The sequence below is a fragment of the Bubalus kerabau genome, chromosome 3 (assembly GCF_029407905.1).
Source record: "Bubalus kerabau isolate K-KA32 ecotype Philippines breed swamp buffalo chromosome 3, PCC_UOA_SB_1v2, whole genome shotgun sequence".
NCBI classification, from domain to species: Eukaryota; Metazoa; Chordata; class Mammalia; order Artiodactyla; family Bovidae; genus Bubalus; species Bubalus kerabau.
Window position 1 is genome coordinate 113,368,164 of NC_073626.1, and position 20,164 is coordinate 113,388,327.

The following is a 20,164-nucleotide window of genomic DNA, read 5'->3' on the forward strand; positions in this document are numbered from 1 at the left end:
AGATCATAGCATCTGGTTCCATCATTTCATGGCAAATAGATGGCAAAACAGTGGAAATAGTAACAATTTATTTTCTTGGGCTCCAAAATCACTGAAGATGCTAACTGAAGCTATGAAATTAAAAGATGCTTGCTCCTTAGAAGAAAAGCGAAGACAATCCTAGACAGCATATTAAAAAGCAGAGACATTACATTGCCAACAATGGTCTGTCTAGTCAAAGCTATGGTTTTTCCAGTAGTCATGTATGGATATGAGAGTTGGACCATAAAGAAAGCTGAGCACCAAATTATTGATGCTTTGGACTGTGATGTTGGAGAAGACTCTTGAGAGTCCCTCGCACTGCAAGAAGATCCAACCACTCAATCCTAAATCAGTCCTGAATACTTATTTGAAGGACTGATGCTGAAGCTGAAACTCCAATAACTTTGGCCACCTGATGCGAAGAACTGACTCATTTGAAAAGATCCTGATGCTGGGAAAGATTGAAAGCAGAAAGAGAAGGGGATGACAGATGATGAAATGGTTGGATGGCATCACTGACTCAATGGACATGAGTTTGAGCAAGCTCCAGGAGTTGGTAATGGACAGGGAGGCCTGGCGTGCTGCAATCCATGGGGCTGCAAAGAGTTGGACATGACTGAGCGACTGAACTGATTCTAGTTGCTTATTTTCAGTTCCATTCCCAACAATCACATTTCAAACCCAATGTATCAAAACTTAACAGATCACTAAATATACAGCAGAAATACCCACAATGAGGCTCTCCCCATGGGATGCAATACGAGAAGGACACAGAAAGTGATTCTGGCAATCATAAAGCTCTTCTGTCCATCAGACTGACACATTCCCTATCTAGAAGGTTGGTTCCCCACAGCTATATTCCAATTAGATGGACTAGATAATATACAACATTGTCAATTAGGAAACAAGTATACATTTAGGAGGCTTACAATTCAGAGTCTTAAAACCCTCACCGCCCTTTGTGTTTCAGCCTGTGATCCATTTCTTCTGCTTGTTCTTAAATATACCTATAAATTGTGAGAATTTTAATAAAATAACCTAGTACCCAACCCAGGGCCACGTGCATAACGTGAACACTTACATATACAGTGTCAGATGTGAAGGGGCACAATGGAGAAAATGGGGCTTAGGAGACTGAACTTGGGTTCAAATCTTTCCTCTGCAACTGACAAGCTGTGTGACCTTGAGCAGGTTAATTGCCTGTCACCTTACCTTTACATTTATGCCTATAATTTCATAATACTTTCGTAAAGAGTTATTCTAATACTCCTGGCACCAATAACTGCCTTTGACCAATAGATATTAAAAAGTAATTATTCTAATATTTATCATTTTACAGATAAAAAGTTCAAGTGAGGTCTACAAATGGTGGCTCGAGAGTCTTAACTTGCCTTTGGAAAAGCCACCTTGAAAACTACATATTCTTGTCTAGTCTTTATTTTTTTTCCATTCTACAATTTAGCCTCTTGTTCCTTGTCATAGGAACTAATTATTTGATATAGTAAATAAGTTTGAGCTTTTATAGCTATTGGACTGCATATGATCAGGGATACTACAGTGATCATAATTTATTCTGACACTAACAATGAAGGTTACTGGCTTGCCTTTTAACGTCTTTAAAAAAAAGAAAAATGAAAAAGCTGGATTCACAAACTTGTGATTCTCTGCAGTTAATATAAAATTATTTGTTCATTGTGGGTTAGAGTTGACAGGATAATCATATGCCATCTGGGACACAGAAGCGGCAGGCTGGATTACACAGTGTAGAAAAACACTATAAACTCATGTGCACCGAATTAAAATATGAAAGAGGAACAAATCATAAGGGGTTAATAACCCTTTTGGAATGTTATCAGTTAAATAATAATTATGAATAATTCATGATATGCTAAATTTAGGGAGTTCAGCATAAAACTGAACGGGTGAAAATTCATCAAAGAACATGACTAATCCAAAATTTAAGCTCTTCTATTACACGCTTTGATCTTTGAAATCTATCTAAAAGGATCCCTTAGTGGAAACCTAGAATTGGTCTCTCTTTAACATGAAATAAATTAGATTCAAGCTATTCTGACCTTGAAATCTTTAACACAATTAGAAGGTATATGCCAAGCATCGGGTGCACATTAAAGAGATAATCCAGACTTTCGGAAAAAACGAAAGAGCTCATTTCAAAATTTCATCTTAGATCAAGGTAGTTCTTTGGTTTAGATGGCAAAGTGTGGCTCTGGGGAAGCTTCCAGAACACCCTGCTCACCAGGATTTTCCTGACAACCCAGTGACTTCCTAAAAGGAGACAATTGTGTGCATTTTGCTTTTGATAAAGAAGTCAACAGAGAGCAGCAGGTGCTGAAGGCAGACTCCCAAGCAACTTGTTTGCATACTTGAATGTAACTAAATAAACTCTGTCTCCTCTTGTGGTCCCTGCCCCGATGCCATCACTAGTTGGAAAAAAGAAAGCGGCTCATATGAAAGACAGCTGCGGGCACACTGTTTTAGAAGAGACAAGGCACAGATGTTTTTCAATGATAGCTTCCAACCTTTTCAGCACCAGGAGTTTAGTTTCTTTTAAGAAACAAGTTCATCTGTGCCACATGTTGTGGCTTTTGACTATTCACTGTTGGTTGCTTTTAGCTTGTGCTGCATGGGGATTAAGGCATGGTTTAAATACAGAGTTCTCCAGCTGCCAGGGATTAGTGATCAGGGAAGAGCAGTGCGGGAAGACTAGACCTGGAAGGCTGGAATGGGAGGTAGCCTGAGGGCTGGTGGGATGGAATGGAATGGAATAGACGGGAATAGAATAGATAAAAGGAATAGAACCTGAAGACTGTCTCAGCATGGTTCTGGTGGTAGCTGCCTATGCCTACAAATTCAAGGGCTATGTGTCCTATTCTTTGTACTTTTCATTTTATTTCTTAAAGACTGCTACTGCTGCTGCTAAATCGCTTCAGTCGTGTCCTACTCTGTGCGACCCCATAGATGGCAGCCCACCAGGATCCCTCGTCCCTGGGATTCTCCAGGCAAGAACACTGGAGTGGGTTGCCATTTCCTTCTCCACTCTTAAAGAGTGGGCACAAATAAATCAGAAAAATAGTCCTTTTTATATTGAAGTCTGGAGGTCCTGATATAGAGCCTTGGATGCAACAGGTATGCAAAAAAGGCTTGTGGGATTAAACCCTGAAAAGCCTAATGAAGAAAACAGCAATGACATGAACAGCATCACTTCGTCATTGAATTCCGACAGAAATACCTCCTTCACTTCCCTGTGAATACTTGTTATTCTCCATCTCATGACTTTTTTAACATAGCACTTATTGATGTGTGTTACCTTTGTGTATATTTACTTATTTATTTGTCATCTGCCTGTCTTTGTTATCATTGCCATCTAATTCTCTACTGGAATATTAGTTTTTTGAAGTCAGGGGACTTTGTTTCCCTGGGATCTTAGCCTTTCTATACACAGTGTGTTTTTAGCTCCTGGGAGAATGCCTGGCTTTGGGGAAACTTCCAATGAGTAGTTGTGAAATATGTGAGCAAACTTCTCTACAGCTCTGCCTTCAAGAACAGAAGTGAGAATAGGAGCATCTCCATATAATTTCTTTTCCACAGTATCTCTTTTGACAATGAAAGTATACACCAGTTGCTGTCAGGATAATAGGTGTAAACTTTATAAATTTTGATTTAATAAGAAAAGAAAATGGAATACATATACATTTAGATTCCTGGAGGGTTTGCCAAATATCAGGATTATGGAATATTTTTTAAAAGACATTATTACATCTTAATGTAGGAGATCAAAGCATCTAAAGGTCAAGAAAGGATTCCCAAGAAGTTATCCTAGCAGACCCTTAGAAGCTAGCTAGAAATGATTTGTAACTAGTGCTATATTTATGTGCAGTAGAAGCTATCACATGACTTCCAAGTGTTTTGTGCAATTCATTCTGTGCCTTCGTTCACACAGTGACTTTCCTTAGGGAACTTTTGAGTGTTTATTATTCTAAAGATTAGAAAAGATGAATTTAAGTTCAAACTCTAATTGCCTACAAATCTCCAATAGTGGGATTCAGACTTGGAAAGGACTTTTCCTTGTTTGTTTTTGTTTTTCTACTAGACTAACAAGGTCTGATGAGTCCACAGCACCAATAGAACTCCTTAAAAAAATCAAAGTAATATTTTATGGTACTAAACTTTCAATTTGGGGTCCTATTTTCAAAGGTTGTTTATCAGCATAACGTGAAAATCTGTCATGTTTCACTGACTTTGTACAGTGGCAGAATTAAGATTTGGGGACACAAATAATAATAAATGGATCTGTCTCCTTGCATTGAACACATTCTGGATTAATGATACCTAAGACTTATGATGTCAATTAGAGAGAGAGGAAAATATCCACTAGCAGGGTTTGACTTCCTTTGGGCTTGTGATCCAGTCTGCAAGCTCTTCCCCTTCCAGCTTTCCCCCTATGGTCCAGAACCACTTGTGTGTACTCAATGACACAGTCATGTCCAGCTCTTTGTGACTCCATGGACTGTAGCCCTCCAAGTTCCTCTGTCCATGGGATTCTCTAGTCAAGAATCCTGGGGCAGGGGAGAGGTTTGCCATGCCTTTCTAAAGGGGATCTTCCTGACCCAGGGATTAAGCCCATGTCCCCTGTGTCTCCTGCACTGGAAGGTGGATTCTTTACCACTGTACCACCTGGGAAGCCCACAGAACCACGTGGGCAATGACAAATGTTAGCTGAGATTCCCCTGATATGCCATGTAGTGTGTTTGATGGGAACTAGAGGGATTCACCCATGAAGAACTCCAAAAAGATCACTGATTCCTTAGACAGATATGAAAATTGATTCAATTTATACATATTAAAGTAGTAGCGAGTGATAGTGGGATAACAGTGAGATATTCCATGGGAGGCAAAGTGTAAGGAAGCAGACACTCAAGATTATGACTGAAATATACTACATTGCAGCAGAGAGATCCAACATGATAAAGGAGGGTGGTGGGAACAGACAGACAGGCACTGTGAGATCCTACAGGTCCTGTGGTCTGTGCTCACCATACAGGACTTCATCTTTTCTCTGCTTTTTAATGCTACTCTTTACCACTGTGAGAGTCACACCTCCTGGCAGAGGGCCATGAGCATAAGACTACAGGGCTTCTGGCTGTGGGATAATCAGGGTGGATCACTCTGGACAGGGTAGAAACCAGTTCGTCACATTCCTAATGCAAATAATTAGTGCTCTGTCAGTGCTTTCATTTCCACATAGTATTACATACTTACTTGTTGTCTGTTGTCCCTCAACTAGATTGTAGGTATCAGGGGATCATGGGAATAAGGAAACTGTCTTTTTTTCCCTCTCTGCTTTATGTCCAACTCATTGTACTATGAATGGAATATTAGTATTTATTTAATGGATAAATGACTCAGATCAGATCAGATCAGATCAGTCACTCAGTCGTGTCCGACTCTTTCCGACCCCATGAACCGCAGCACGACAGGCCTCCATGTCCATCACCAACTCCCGGAGTTCACTCAGACTCACGTCCATTGAGTCAATGATGCCATCCAGCCATCTCATCCTCTGTCGTCCCCTTCTCCTCCTGCCCCCAATCCTTCCCAGCATCAAAGTCTTTTCCAATGTATCAACTCTTCACATAAGGTAGCCAAAGTACTGGAGTTTCAGCTTTAGCATCCTTCCTTCCAAAGAAATCCCAGGGCTGATCTCCTTCAGAATGGACTGGTTGGATCTCCTTGCAGTCCAAGGGACTCTCAAGAGTCTTCTCCAACACCACAGTTCAAAAGCATCAATTCTTTGGAGCTCAGCCTTCTTCACAGTCCAACTCTCACATCCATACATGACCACAGGAAAAATCATAGCCTTGACTAGATGGACCTTTGTTGGCAAAGTAATGTCTCTGCTTTTGAATATGCTATCTAGGTTGGTCATATCTTTCCTTCCAAGGAGTAAGCGTCTTTTAATTTCATGGCTGCAGTCACCATCTGCAGTGATTTTGGAGCCCAGAAAAATAAAGTCTGACACAGTTTCCACTGTTTTCCCATCTATTTCCCATGAGTGGTGGGACCGGATGCCGTAACCTTCGTTTTCTGAATGTTGAGCTTTAAGTCAACTTTTTCACTCTCCACTTTCACTTTCATCAAGAGGCTTTTTAGTTCCTCTTCACTTTCTGCCATAAGGGTGGTGTCGTCTGCATATCTGAGATTATTGATATTTCTCCAGGGAATCTTGATTCCAGCTTATGCTTCTTCTAGCCCAGCGTTTCTCATGATGTACTCTGCATACAAGTTAAATAAACAGGGTGACAATATACAGCCTTGACAAACTCCTTTTCCTATTTGGAATCAGTCTGTTCTTCCATGTCCAGTTCTAACTGTTGCTTCCTGACCTGCATACAAATTTCTCAAGAGGCAGATCAGGTGGTCTGGTATTCCCATCTCTTTCAGAATTTTCCACAGTTTTTTGTGATCCACACAGTCAAAGGCTTTGGCATAGTCAATAAAGCAGAAATAGATGTTTTTCTGGAACTCTCTTGCTTTTTTCATGATCCAGCGGATGTTGGCAATTTGATCTCTGGTCCCTCTGCCTTTTCTAAAACCAGCTTGAACATCAGGAATTTCACGGTTCACATATTGCTGAAGCCTAGCTTGGAGAATTTTGAGCATTACTTTACTAGCGTGTGAGATGAGTGCAGTTGTGTGGTAGTTTGAGCATTCTTTGGCATTGCCTTTCTTTGGGATTGGAATGAAAACTGACCTTTTCCAGTCCTGTGGCCACTGCTGAGTTTTCCAAATTTGCTGGCATATCGAGTGCAGCACTTTCACAGCATCATCTTTCAGGATTTTGAATAGCTCAACTGGAATTCCATCACCTCCACTAGCTTTGTTCGTAGTGATGCTTTCTAAGACCCACTTGACTTCACATTCCAGGATGTCTGGCTCTAGGTCAGTGATCACACCATCGTGATTATCTTGGTCGTGAAGATCTTTTTTGTACAGTTCTTCTGTGTATTCTTGCCATCTCTTCTTAATATCTTCTGCTTCTGTTAGGTCCATACCATTTCTGTCCTTTATCGAGCTCATCTTTGCATCAAATGTTCCTTTGGTATCTCTGACTTTCTTGAAGAGGCCTAGTCTTTCCCATTCTGTTGTTTTTCCTCTATTTCTTTGCACTGATCGCTGAAGAAGGCTTTCTTATCTCTTCTTGCTATTCTTTGGAACTCTGCATTCAGATGTTTATATCTTTTCTTTTTTCCTTTGCTTTTTGCTTCTCTTCCTTTCACAGCTATTTGTAAGGCCTCCCCAGACAGCCATTTTGCTTTTTTGCATTTCTTTTCCATGGGAATGGTCTTGATCCCTGTCTCCTGTACAATGACACAAACCTCATTCCATAGTTCATCAGGCACTCTATCTATCAGATCTAGGCCCTTAAATCTATTTCTCACTTCCACTGTATAATCATAAGGGATTTGATTTAGGTCATACCTGAATGGTCTAGTGGTTTTCCCTACTTTCTTCAATTTAAATCTGAATTTGGCAATAAGGAGTTCATGGTCTGAGCCATAGTCAGCTCCTGGTCTTGTTTTTGTTGACTGTATAGAGCTGCTCCATCTTTGGCTGCAAAGAATATAATCAATCTGATTTCGGTGTTGACCATCTGGTGATGTCCATGTATAGAGTCTTCTCTTGTGTTGTTGGAAGAAGGTGTTTGTTATGACCAGTGCATTTTCTTGGCAAAACTCTATTAGTCTTTGCCCTGCTTCATTCCATATTCCAAGGCCAAATTTGCCTGTTACTCCAGATGTTTCTTGACTTCCTACTTTTGCATTCCAGTCCCCTATAAATAAAAGGACATCTTTTTTGGGTGTTAGAATCTAAAAGGTCTTGTAGGTCTTCATAGAACTGTTCAACTTCAGCTTCTTCTGCATTACTGGTTGGGGCATAGACTTGGATTACTGTGATATTGAATGGTTTGCCTTGGAAACGAACAGAGATCATTCTGTCGTTTTTGAGATTGCATCCAAGTACTGCATTTTGGACTCTCTTGTTGACCATGATGCCTACTCCATTTCTTCTGAGGGATTCCTGCCCGCAGTAGTAGATATAATGGTCATCTGAGTTAAATTCACCCATTCCAGTCCATTTCAGTTGGCTGATTCCTAGAATGTCGACATTCACTTTTGCCATCTCTTGTTTGACCACTTCCAATAATAAATGACTCAAGTCAGTAGAAAAACAATTATTCAGACTTGCATTTCCAAAACGTTGCTTAGGTTGTGATTTTTTGTTTGTTTGTTTTTTGTTTTTTGTTTGTTTGTGAGTTTCTTTTCTTTTTTTTTTTTATTTTTAGACTTTACATAACTGTATTAGTTTTGCCAAATATCAAAATGAATCCACCACAGGTATACACGTGTTCCCCATTCTGAACCCTCCTCCCTCCTCCCTCCCATTCCTTCCCTCTGGGTCGTCCCAGTGCACCAGCCCCAAGCATCCAGTATCGTGCATCGAACCTGGACTGGCAACTCATTTCATACATGATATTTTACATGTTTCAATGCCATTCTCCCAAATCTTCCTACCCTCTCCCTCTCCCACAGAGTCCATAAGACTGTTCTATACATCAGTGTCTCTTTTGCTGTCTCGTACACAGGGTTATTGTTACCATCTTTCTAAATTCCATATATATGCGTTAGTGGAGTATTACTCAGCCATTAAAAAGAATACATTTGAATCAGTTCTAATGAGGTGGATGAAACTGGAGCCTATTATACAGAGTGAAGTAAGCCAGAAAGAAAAACACCAATACAGTATACTAGGTTGTGATTTTAATGTATGGACTTTGAGTGGAGTGAAGGATGAGATGTGGGAGTAGATGATGAGAGAAAGTGAGTCTGTGGGATAATCTTTATAAAATCGGAGGGAGTCTCTGATAAAACTCTTTCCTGCTGGTGGGTAGGAGGGTGGAGATGAACATTAACACACAATAAACACCGATGCTATTGCAAATACTGTGCTCTATGGCTACATATACTTCATTGTATTTAATTCTCAAATCCTAAACAAAGCCTCTAATGTGCATGAATTCCATTTTAGAGATGAAGAAGCTGAGACTCAGAAAGAGTAAGTCATTTGCCTAAAAAGCTACAATTCAAACCTGGATTTACCCAACCTTAAAGTGGATGCCTAACTGGAAACTACACCATGCTGCCAATCAGAATAATTGAGAAAATAGTTTAGGTCACTCGCCAAAATCTTGGTCATAAGAGTTACCACTTGGTTTCCTGATGTGCTTCTGCAGGCTCTCAGATGTGCGGGAAGTGGCATGCTGTTATCACTGGACATTGTGAGCCTCATATTTTCATTTCGAGTGATGCTCTTTGAGGAAGTAAATTTCAATTTCCTTAGCTACGTTTTCCTAACCCATATCCTGAGTACTGCTGTCAGCTCTGTTCTCCCCAGGCTCTGAGAGCTGAGTTCACAGAGGAGACCCTCTTCCGTGCTGTATCCTGCCTCAGTTCCTCAGACAATCCCAACTAAGGCAGAGAAGTATTAACAGTCCCAGCATATTCACTTGTGAGTAGCTTAGAGATGAGCCCATATCCCAATGCCAGTGGTCCAATCACAGAGCATCTAAAAAATCCCTTCCAACTGTCTTTGTTTGGTGATCAGATCCAGGGTTTTTAGCCCCATCTCCCTACCAGATTCCATGATTCCTGCAACATGCAGTTCTTCCTTCTCCTCGTCTACTTTGTGATTACCTATATAGCAGGATTTTCCCTAGGTCCCTACTCCAAATTTCTGTCATTTACCTTAGATAAACTGTAACTCTTTTTGGGGACCAGAAACCTATCCTCAACCTCAGCTCTGTGCTTTCCTGGTACACTCTCCTTGTTCTCTTTACATGCACATGTCTTGGTCCCTGGTTCAAGTGCCATCCCTGTTGCCATTTACCTAGCTCCCGAGCACCAGCTGCCTTCTGCATTCTCTGCCCTTGTGCATTACTTACCTGGGAACATTGGTATTAATTGCTATTTGTTCAGCAAAGGTTTATCCTCCCTTTCCTCCACAGGAACTGTTTCCTCCATAATACTGTTGCTAAGAAGTGACTGGTCATCCAGAAACTACATTTCCTGCTCTGCTATCTTGCACTGAACTGAAGAAATGGGACCAAATTTCATTCAGTAGAATAAAGATAGTAGAGATGTATATAACTTCCACCCTGGTCCATAAAAACCTCCACAGGACCAGCTTGATATCACCTTCCAGAAAAATTTGATTATGTTTAAGTGGTAGGGCCTCCATCAACCTGTGTTCTTGATGGACTCTGTGAAGCAGACACTACCCTTCCCTTTATGTGAGTGAAAAATTAGTCTCTAACCCATGATACTAGGGGCTTCCCTGGTAGCTCAGCTGGTAAAGAATCTGCCTGCAATGCAGGGGACACTGGTTCAATTTCTGGGTCATGAAGATTCCCTGGAGAAGGGATATGCTACCTATACCAGTTCTGGGCTTCCTTGGTGGCTCAGATGGTAAAAAATCTTCCTGCAATGTGGGAGACCTGGGTTCGACTCCTGGGTTGGGAAGATCTCCTGGAGGAGAACATAGCAACCCACTCTAGTATTCTTGCCTGGAGAATTCCCATGGACAGAGGAGCCTGGTGGGCTATAGTCCCTAGGGTCACAAGGAGTCAGACATGACTGAGTGACTAAGCACAGCACAGTATGATACAAAGTCACTGTTATTAGGGGTTTATCTGATACAGGAGCCAGTTTGACTTATAGAACACACACTTCTTCCAAAAACCATGGAGGTCAACATTTTTTGAGTTTGTTGAACTTAGGACCTTCAGAATAAACACCATCTCACAGGGCCAGTGCCCCCTCTGGTGTATGCCACTCTTACCAGGCCAGTTCTTCACCCTCTGCCTTGTACTACTCAGCCATAAAAAAGAACAAAATAATGCCATTTGCAGCAACACGGGTACAATTTGAGATTATCATACTAAGGGAAGTAAATGAGAAAGAGGAAGACAAATACTATATGATATCACTTATACATGGAATCCAAAATATGACACAAATGAACTTGGAGATCAGATTCGTGGTTTCCAAGGGGGAGGGAGTTTGGGATTAGCAGAGATAAACTATTATATATGGAATGGATAAACAACAGTGTACTACTGTATAGCACAGGGAGCTATATTCAATATCCCATGATAAGCCATAATGGAAAAGAATATTAAGAAAAAAAGAATGTCCATATGTGTGTAACTGAGTCATCTTGCTGTATAGCAGAGATTGACACAACACTGTAAGTGAAGTATACTTCAAGAAATAAAATACAATAAGACAAAAGGACGGCTAAGAAGTCAGGCTCCCTTTCTCTGCTCCCCTGGGTCAGCCTCACATAGCAAACATGCCTTATGCCCATTTATCAAGCTATGGCATACAAAGAGATACTTAAAAACTGAACTGTTTCATGGAAACCAACACAGGAAAGCCACATACCTCTGAGGCCACAAGTCTGTGAGCACTCTGTCCAAGCTGTCCATCCCGAGAGCTGACAGTTGACCGCACACTCCACCAGGCAGTGAAGGTTTGTCCTCTGCGGCTTCTCCAAGTTACGCTGCAGATGGGAAGGAAATATGATTGTACTGGAGAATTCATCGCAACATCAAATCAAATCACTATCCTTTTGTGGGATAATAATCTCTATTCTGTGAGAATAATTTTGCTATGTTTTTGTGAGAAAAATAGCCTGGCTTATAGAAACTGATGGCAAGTCTGAAAAAATGATGATCCTTACTTCATGACATAGAAACTTGTCAGTCCAAATTTCTTTTGATAAAACCTTCAACTTTAGAATAGACCCACATTTAAGAGACCAGGAAAGCAGGCAATTACGTTACACAGAGATCTGTCCTGTCACTCAGCCAGCAAGGAACCAGAGGGATGCCTCAGTGCTAAATTCAGGCATCTTGCCCTCTGGATAGACCAATAGTATATAGAGAACTCACACTAACAGCAACCTAGGCTAAACAATAAGTAGAAGAATAAAACTGAAATCAACAACCCATCTACAGTTCATAAAAAAGACCGATGAGCTAAAAACATAAACATGATCTTAATCAAGGGAAAAGTTGATACTGTTTCTTTTCCTCTTGTCCTCTCTTAAACCCACATCTAGGCAAAATCACACATTTTCTAATGGCCAGTGTAGAAGAGGTCTTATTGAAAGAGTAAATCATCCAAGGGACGCATAAAGAATACTAAAATATTCAGTTTTAGGAATTGTACATTGTGTGATTGAGGAAAATGCTAACATTCAATATATGTTAAATATTAGCAATGTCTATTCTGAGCTAAAATTATTGATTACAGCATGATTACTTTCTATATGGGCAAACTAGAAATGAACTAGAAATGACAACATAAGATCTTTGATCCATTTGAGATATGTGGATATTCTGCTTAGGTTAATAATTTGGGACTTTAAATATTTGTTGAACATGTGGTATTTAGAAAGAAGAGAAACTAATTTTTCTATTAATGAATAGTTTATACTGCTTTTATATCAAAAGGAAAGATTTACTATGTACACTAAATGTAAATTTTTTACTTGAGTTGTTGTAGGTTGGTGATTTATTTTTCTTGAAGCAGACAACAGTCTTGAGAGGGAGATGAAACAAAATGTTAAATCATGACACTTGTTAGAGAGAACTCTGTATTAACCAGTCTCAGAATTTCATTAAAAGGAACATCTGATTTTACATGGTCTAGTTTCAGGGGTACTGTTGATCCATGGTGATACTGCTGGTTGAAAGCGATGTTATGGTAATACTTAATAAGGTTAACTCAGGATCAGTGAGGAGGTTTTGTTCTGATAATTTTAATTTTCACTTGTGGACTCTACTTATCTAAGGAGAATGAGACAACTTTTATTTTGTCAGTTTGCTAAAGACATTCCCGTGAAACCTGAGTTCACTGACCCCACACATTTCCAATTATTCCAAAGATTGTTTTAGTGATTCTTATAACGTGATAGCGTATGGTCATCTTTGTTTCTAAACTGCCATCATAGTGCATTTCACTTATATGTTGGGGAGGAAATGTCAGCTTTTGGGGAAGAGATTTGATTTTGTCCAAATTCCACATATTTTGTGATGGGGAAAAATATAAAATTACAAAAATTCAAAACCCACCAACTCTACCCAACTTGGTAGAGAGACATTTAGCTTATTTTAAGATGAAAAAATGCACTGTGTTTATTACCTAGCAAACATTTGCTAAGCAAATTAGCAGAGTATTCTAATAGCATGTATCACTGTGCATCTTACATTCAAGGGACAGTGTTTCCTACTTAGGCAAATTGAATCATCTGCCCAGTACTAAAAATCGATTTTAGAGTCAATTGATGTCATTTGTTAGTTGGCAAGCAAGTACATCTAAATAAGTTCTTAGAAATAATGAAGAACTATATTTTTAATGAACCCATTTCTCCAATGCAAAATGACCTTTCCTGTCATTTTAACTAAGTTCAAACTCATGAGATATAACTGTATAATACTAGTACCTCTCACTCTAATTGAACCTAAGCTGTGATGAGAAGAAACTGGGAGGGTCATTTATAGTAAGCATTGTGAAGGTTGCAGACCAAAATACACATAATTTACCTGCTCACATTCGTCCATGGCAACAGGCTTGCCATCACTGCGCACACAGCTCAGAAGGCGGGTCCTGATGCCTTGCCCACAGGTTGCATTTTCACTCAGCTGGCATGTGCTCCACTCTACGGGCATAGGGTCACCACACTGAGTTTCAAAGTTATGACCATGTGAGCAAAAGACAACAAAGCTTTGATTCTCTGCATCAGTGGAGAATAGTGTACACAGAATCCTAAAACCATTTCTATGTGGCTTCAAAAAGCATTATGCAATTCTTTAATTACAAAACAATCAATCAATCAGATCACCAAATAGAAGTGAATTTGCTTTCTTGAAGTCAGAAGCCAAATAGTTTATAGAAATCATCTCATAGTTGGCCGAGGTAGGAAAAGAAAAAAACCTAAGCACAAAGGACCACCAGTTTGGAATCATCTAATTGCTGGATGTAATTGAGAAAGAAAAAACATATAGAAATGATGCTAGTCTGTGATATCAACTTGAAGATATTTTCAAAAAATAAATATAATTATCTAAATCATTTGGTATATTTGGTACAGTGGAGCCAAGAAAGGTATCCCCAAAGGGAAAGAAGTCATGATTAAAAGGGCCATTTTGAAAACTCTTACTTTAATAAAATGATTCTCTCATGAGAGAAGGTTTTGTAGATTTGGCTAACTGTATTACAAACTCAACAGCGAGAGTTAGAATAAATCATCCCATAACTAATTCTTTTAAAAAATTTTATTTTGGTGTGGGTAGAAAAAGAGATCCTCAATTATATACAGTGAGAACCTCTCTAAGAAGATTTTTCATATTTAGTAGATGATCTAAAAGTTAAATAGGAAGAGCAAGTCCATGTATAGCAAAATCAGCATTTTAAAGACATGCTTTTTCAGTAAAGCAAATTTTATTTTATTTTTGGAAAATTAGTATGAAAACTAATGATCTAAAGGACCTTTAATGAAAGAAAAAGGACAAATACAACAGGTCAACTCTCACCTATAAAGACAGTCTCATAGAATTTACTAGAGGTTTTCTACATGAGAAATCTCAGTAGTGCCACTGTGACCTCAGTGGAAAATTTGTTTCAGAAAAAGGCAACTGTTTTGCCCCTTCAGGCAGCTGGCCATTTGGTTATCAGTACTGAAGTCAATGCTGAAACTTAAGCTGATTCCACATGTCATGCATTCTGGGTATCATTGCTGCAGGGAACAGATCAACATACTTATACAGTCCTTTAGTTTCAGACACGGAACACAGTGGTATTCCATGTCTGAATAAGGAGGTCTCTAAAATATCCCTGTCCAGTCAGGCCTGCCATTTATCCTTGGTGAGCCCCGTAGAGCAAGTACATCACAAGCTTTAGTTTCTTGAAATAATAAAAGCCATGAGAGAGCTGCATTCTAGGACAGCATGATTCCATGGTTTGTGGTTTACAGCCATACCTGTTAGATTGTACTGGAACTGGAAGCAGTTTTCATTGAGAAGGCAGGGCCGCACCTGTGAGTCTTCAGCACACGTCCTCGAGCTCAAGGAAGGCCTCAGCAGGTGACGGGTTCTTCTCTGCATTGTGTGCGGATCACACGACTATGAAAATCAAAGAGCAGGCAGAGTTAGAAAGGAACTCATGTTTGTTGATAAATTGAATGTGCTGATCTGTATACATGGAGGCACATGTACAACACCTACAGGGAAGAGACTATTGAACAGAGTATGAAACAGAATATTTAGAAAATAAAATCATTATGGGATTCAATGTAAGTAGTTTCTGGTTTTTCAACCTGACAACTCTTTCTTGTTCTACATTATGATAAATAATTAGGCACGTGGGGACCATTTTCATCCACTAAACACACTCTGTACTCTCAAATTCATTTGCCAGGTAGCAAGAGATGAATACATTTTGAATGTATAAATGAATGAGCAAAGGAAGACAACGTCCCTTGTATCTCCGGCTAGTCCAGCCGCAAAGAAATAACCACACAGAACACTTTAATGAGAAAATATTTTTAAAAAACAGAACAAAGAGAGGGAATTATGAAATCAATATTGCCAATATAACAAAACTTTCCACTTATTTGGGAGGCCTTATGATCCACAGATTAGTCACTTCATGCAGTTGCCCTTTCAGCAAAATAAATGTATAAAAGGAACTTCAATATTCTCCCACAAAAATAACTTTACTTATGGTTCTACATGTCCTCTTATTGCCTCAATTCATATGACATTCTTGAGCCAGGTAAACCTGCCTGCCATCTGTCATCCATCTACTCTACTCACAGAGGACCTTCAGAAGCTCTCCCTACTAGAATAATCTCCTTTCCCATGTCCTATGTCCTATCTTCCTCCTACTTCTTCTTCAGAGCAGTAATCAAGACTTCATCATTGACAGTCTTTCTTTTAATAATAACAAGTTCTTCTCTTCCATCCTAAGCAACCTTCTACCCGTGTTCAAGAATTACTATACAGTATTTGATTCCAAACATAAACATATATGTTACATCTGCCTTTATATGATCATTCTTTGTTTCTTTATTACACCATCTCCTCCTTTTCTTTATAGATTCTTTGAGGACATAATAGATCATGATTTCTACTTCCTGTGTCACTCTCTGAAAATTCTGGTATATATTTTACACATGGTTGTTCAGGTAACACCATTATATACAACATAATTCAGATCCAGAAATCTAGAGGCACATAGATGTTTAAACCACAGGAAAGAGAAAAGTCTCTGAATTCATGTCATCAAACCATCATTGCCATATTTGGGATTTTTTTTTAACTTTTATTCTTTTACCTTTTCAGACACTGTAGTGAGAACACAACCTATAAACTTAATTTTGGCTGCTAAGCAAAGTGATAATGTTAGAATACACTGAAATATACAGAAAAATGCTACAAAATTCTCTTTTATTTTTAAACATTTGGAGCCATGGAAACACATTTACTATTTATGTGACTTTATAGTTGGATAATCTGTCAATACTTATAAAGTATTTTTACATTTTAATTACATCAAATTGCCTCTAGATGATCAAGAAGGGCCATTGAAACCAGGTAATTATTCTTAATTATCTCCAAAGGAATCCCATGCTAACGCTTACAAATAATTTACTATTAATTCAGCAATTAATTTGATTGTTCTCATGAGAAGGAGTGATAACTTCAATGATTTACCAATGAAAGAAAATGAAAGCATCTTAAAAGTTACTCCTGATTAGTGTTCTACTACTTTTCTACCTTAAAAAATCAATGATTGAACAAGGTGAATGTGTATAAGATTTATGAACTTGCTGAGTCTAAACCACCAAATAAGCAAAAGAGAAAATAACACACATGAAAACATGCATACACAATTCAAATTATGTAACTTTGAACAATTCACTTATATATTCTATATCTCAGGTCTTCATCCAGACATGGGTGAGAAAGGGGCAGGAGCATAATTTGGTAGTTTTTAAGAGTACCTTCCGTCATACCTCACACTCTTATCAGTCTCTAAGTCTGCTACATATGCTTTTATAATGATACTCTCTGATTGTCATTCTTAACCATTTAGACTTTAATTATCACTTTCTAGAAATTAATATACTGAAAACCAGCACTGCAGCTAACTCTCTTACTAATGCTATCCAGAGAAACAGGCAAAGAAGGTGAATGAAATCCACAAACACAATCCAACCTAACCTCAGATGGTATCTGTACATTCTACCTTATAAAAATTGCCCTAGCACTGCTAACAACTAATAGATGAATTAGTGTTTCTCCTTACTCTTTTCTCTCTGTTAGCTCTTTATAGGAAGTTCATAAAATAATGACTAGGTCACAAGGCAGATAGGAGTCGGCTAAGAAAAAAAATGGATGGCAAAGGAGCCTTATATCTAGATGATTTCTTTATTGGATCAAAACTCTTCAAATATAAACCTGAATTTCCTCTCCCCTAGAATATTCATAAAAAGACACTGTCAGCTTTCTAAATAAAGAAGTGAGAATGTGATGTGTGGATAACTAACCCCAAATCAACTTTAAACCAGTCTCATTATAAAGGACAATATTAGATAGCTAATGTTTATTTGCTAGGGAAGGAGATGACCAATAAGAACCAATAGTATCTAGTATATGAGCCCTTTATGAGATTAGGTTTTTAAACTTTGAAAACCAGCACTTACCTTAAAGTTTAATCTTACAATATAATATTGCACCTTCATACCTTTTTTCTCTCTAGCAATGAGGCCTCTATCCCTGGGCCTGACCTGAATATTTGTATTCATCTGTCAAAAGTAAATCAGATATTCCCTCTGGGAGCCTCCATTGATTTATTTACACCCTTATAAGTGGAATCACCTTATCAAGTAAACATTTCCTCTGTACTTGTATTGATATGTGTGCATTCCTTCCCATGGGCTATTTGGAGAATGTGTGTCTTAATTTTCTTGGACATTGAGAGCCTTGTTATGTCTCTGACAACGGTATGTAGATAATAAATATTTGGTGTAGGTTAATGTTTGGTTATCCTAAAAACTAAATAATAAATATTTGGTGTAGGATAATTTGCTTCTTCCTGGGTAATAAGACTGGATTTTTGTAAACTGCCCTTAGCGATAAAAGGTTAACCCTGGATTATGATCACATTGCCTAAACGTAAGGTTTCTCCATAGGTCTGCATTCTTGATAAAAAGATAATATAATATTTTCTCTCCTTCCCATACTTTTTCCATAAAATCCAAATGACAGCTCCCAGAATAATAAGAATCTACCATTAAATGAATAAATTATAACAGTAAATGAGTTTTAAATTACCCATATAAAAATAAAAGATAACTTAGATGCTATATCCTAAATAAATCCAATGAAGAATATATAATTTTGTGTTTTTCTAATACTGAACTATAATATTAACAATGATAATTTAATAAAACCTGGCATAAGTCCAGGTACTTATGAATTTAACTCACTCTCTAAATTTCTTGTCTGGAGGTAAGCATGAATCCCCAAAGCCTGGCCTTGTCAGCTTTCATCAGATATTGAAACCCAAGGTTTTTATTCTGTTACAGAATGGAAAATTCTGATAATTCTGAGACAATCTCTCCATTTAGCTAATTAGTCCTTTCTCTATCTTTCATGAGGCAAAAAAGGGAATATATATGCTATGAAGTTGAGTCTTGTTTTTTTTGAAAAAGTGGGATAAAAGATGCCAAATAGTATAACAATGCTATGTAAGGAAACTTCCTCAGAGATTCTGAGAAAATGGTTACAGGAAGTGAAAAAAAAAATGTTTTTTGCATATCACAGTGCAACAAGAAGAGCAAAATCAAAACCATTTAAACCAACCACATGCTCAGTAAAATTAATGACAAGTTTTCTTCACAAACCTCAAAATTTGAATAGGAGAGGACCAAGGACTGAAGTTACAGAACCTGTGTGATATCAGCATCCAACAGGGGAAAGGAGAAGGTAAAATGGAGTGTCTGCTGCTGCTGCTAAGTCACTTCAGTTGTGTCCGACTCTGTGTGACCCCATAGATGGCAGCCCACCAGTCTCCTCTGCCCCTGGGATTCTCCAGGCAAGAATAATGGAGTGGGTTGCCATTTCCTTCTCCAATGCATGAAAGTGAAAAGTGAAAGTGAAATCACTCAGTCGTGTCCGACTCTTCACAACCCCATGGACTGTAGCCTACCAGGCCCCTCCATCCATGGGATTTTCCAGGCAAAAATGGAGTGTCTGGTATACCCCAAAACATCAAACTGGAAAACTAAACCATGGAGTAGGAGGCTTTTGCATACTCCAAAAGCAAGCAAATATACGGAATCCATGGACAGGTTCTGGGGGCTGATGCAACCTGAATCCAATGAATTCTCAACACTATAAGCCAAAACTGCCTATCAGGACAATTTTCTGCACTGAAAAGAAACTGGTGGGAAGAGTTTCCAAATTGCTAAAAATAAGAGGACTAGCAGTGAAGGAAAAGAAAGGCCAGTAAACAAAGTTGGAAGGAAAACAGATCCAGTAAATTTCATGAATCTGCTAAATTTTTGACCACTCAAAGCAAACAAACAAAAGTAGAGAACCCTGGACCACAAAAATGAAATTAGCTAAAAACAAGCTTCAATCACACCTGCTTCCAAAAGTTCACAAAAATTGATTTCCTGGAGAAATAAGTGAAGAAAGAACTCAAATTCAAATCCCACAAAATGGTGCTAAGAGGAAAAGTAGATTAAAGAATAACATTTCCATAGATATGAAACTACAGAAGACAGACATGCATAAAAAAACAGATGAAAACTCCTATTTCAAAAATAAGTGGTTGGTCATTTCAGAAATGACAAAATATGAAAGAATGCATAAATAAAACACAGATAAAATACAAATGTTAAAGAATGAGAGAACCTATGTAAAAGATATGACTGTTTTAAATTTTATTACATTTTAACATTTTAACTCATGTTGGTGCAGTATAGGGAC

At 38.4% G+C, this 20,164-nt stretch overlaps 1 protein-coding gene across 1 annotated transcript in view; it reads right to left on the reverse strand.

Moving 5' to 3' along the window:
- THSD7B (thrombospondin type 1 domain containing 7B) overlaps positions 1-20,164 on the reverse strand; it is a 1,243,680-nt gene that overhangs the window by 40,485 nt on the left and 1,183,031 nt on the right. The window contains exons 20-22 of the mRNA XM_055572703.1: positions 15,145-15,286; positions 13,709-13,824; positions 11,544-11,661 (exon numbers count right to left, since the gene is read on the reverse strand). Coding sequence (XP_055428678.1) covers positions 11,544-11,661; positions 13,709-13,824; positions 15,145-15,286 — 376 coding nt within the window. The remainder of the gene's footprint in view (positions 1-11,543; positions 11,662-13,708; positions 13,825-15,144; positions 15,287-20,164) is intronic.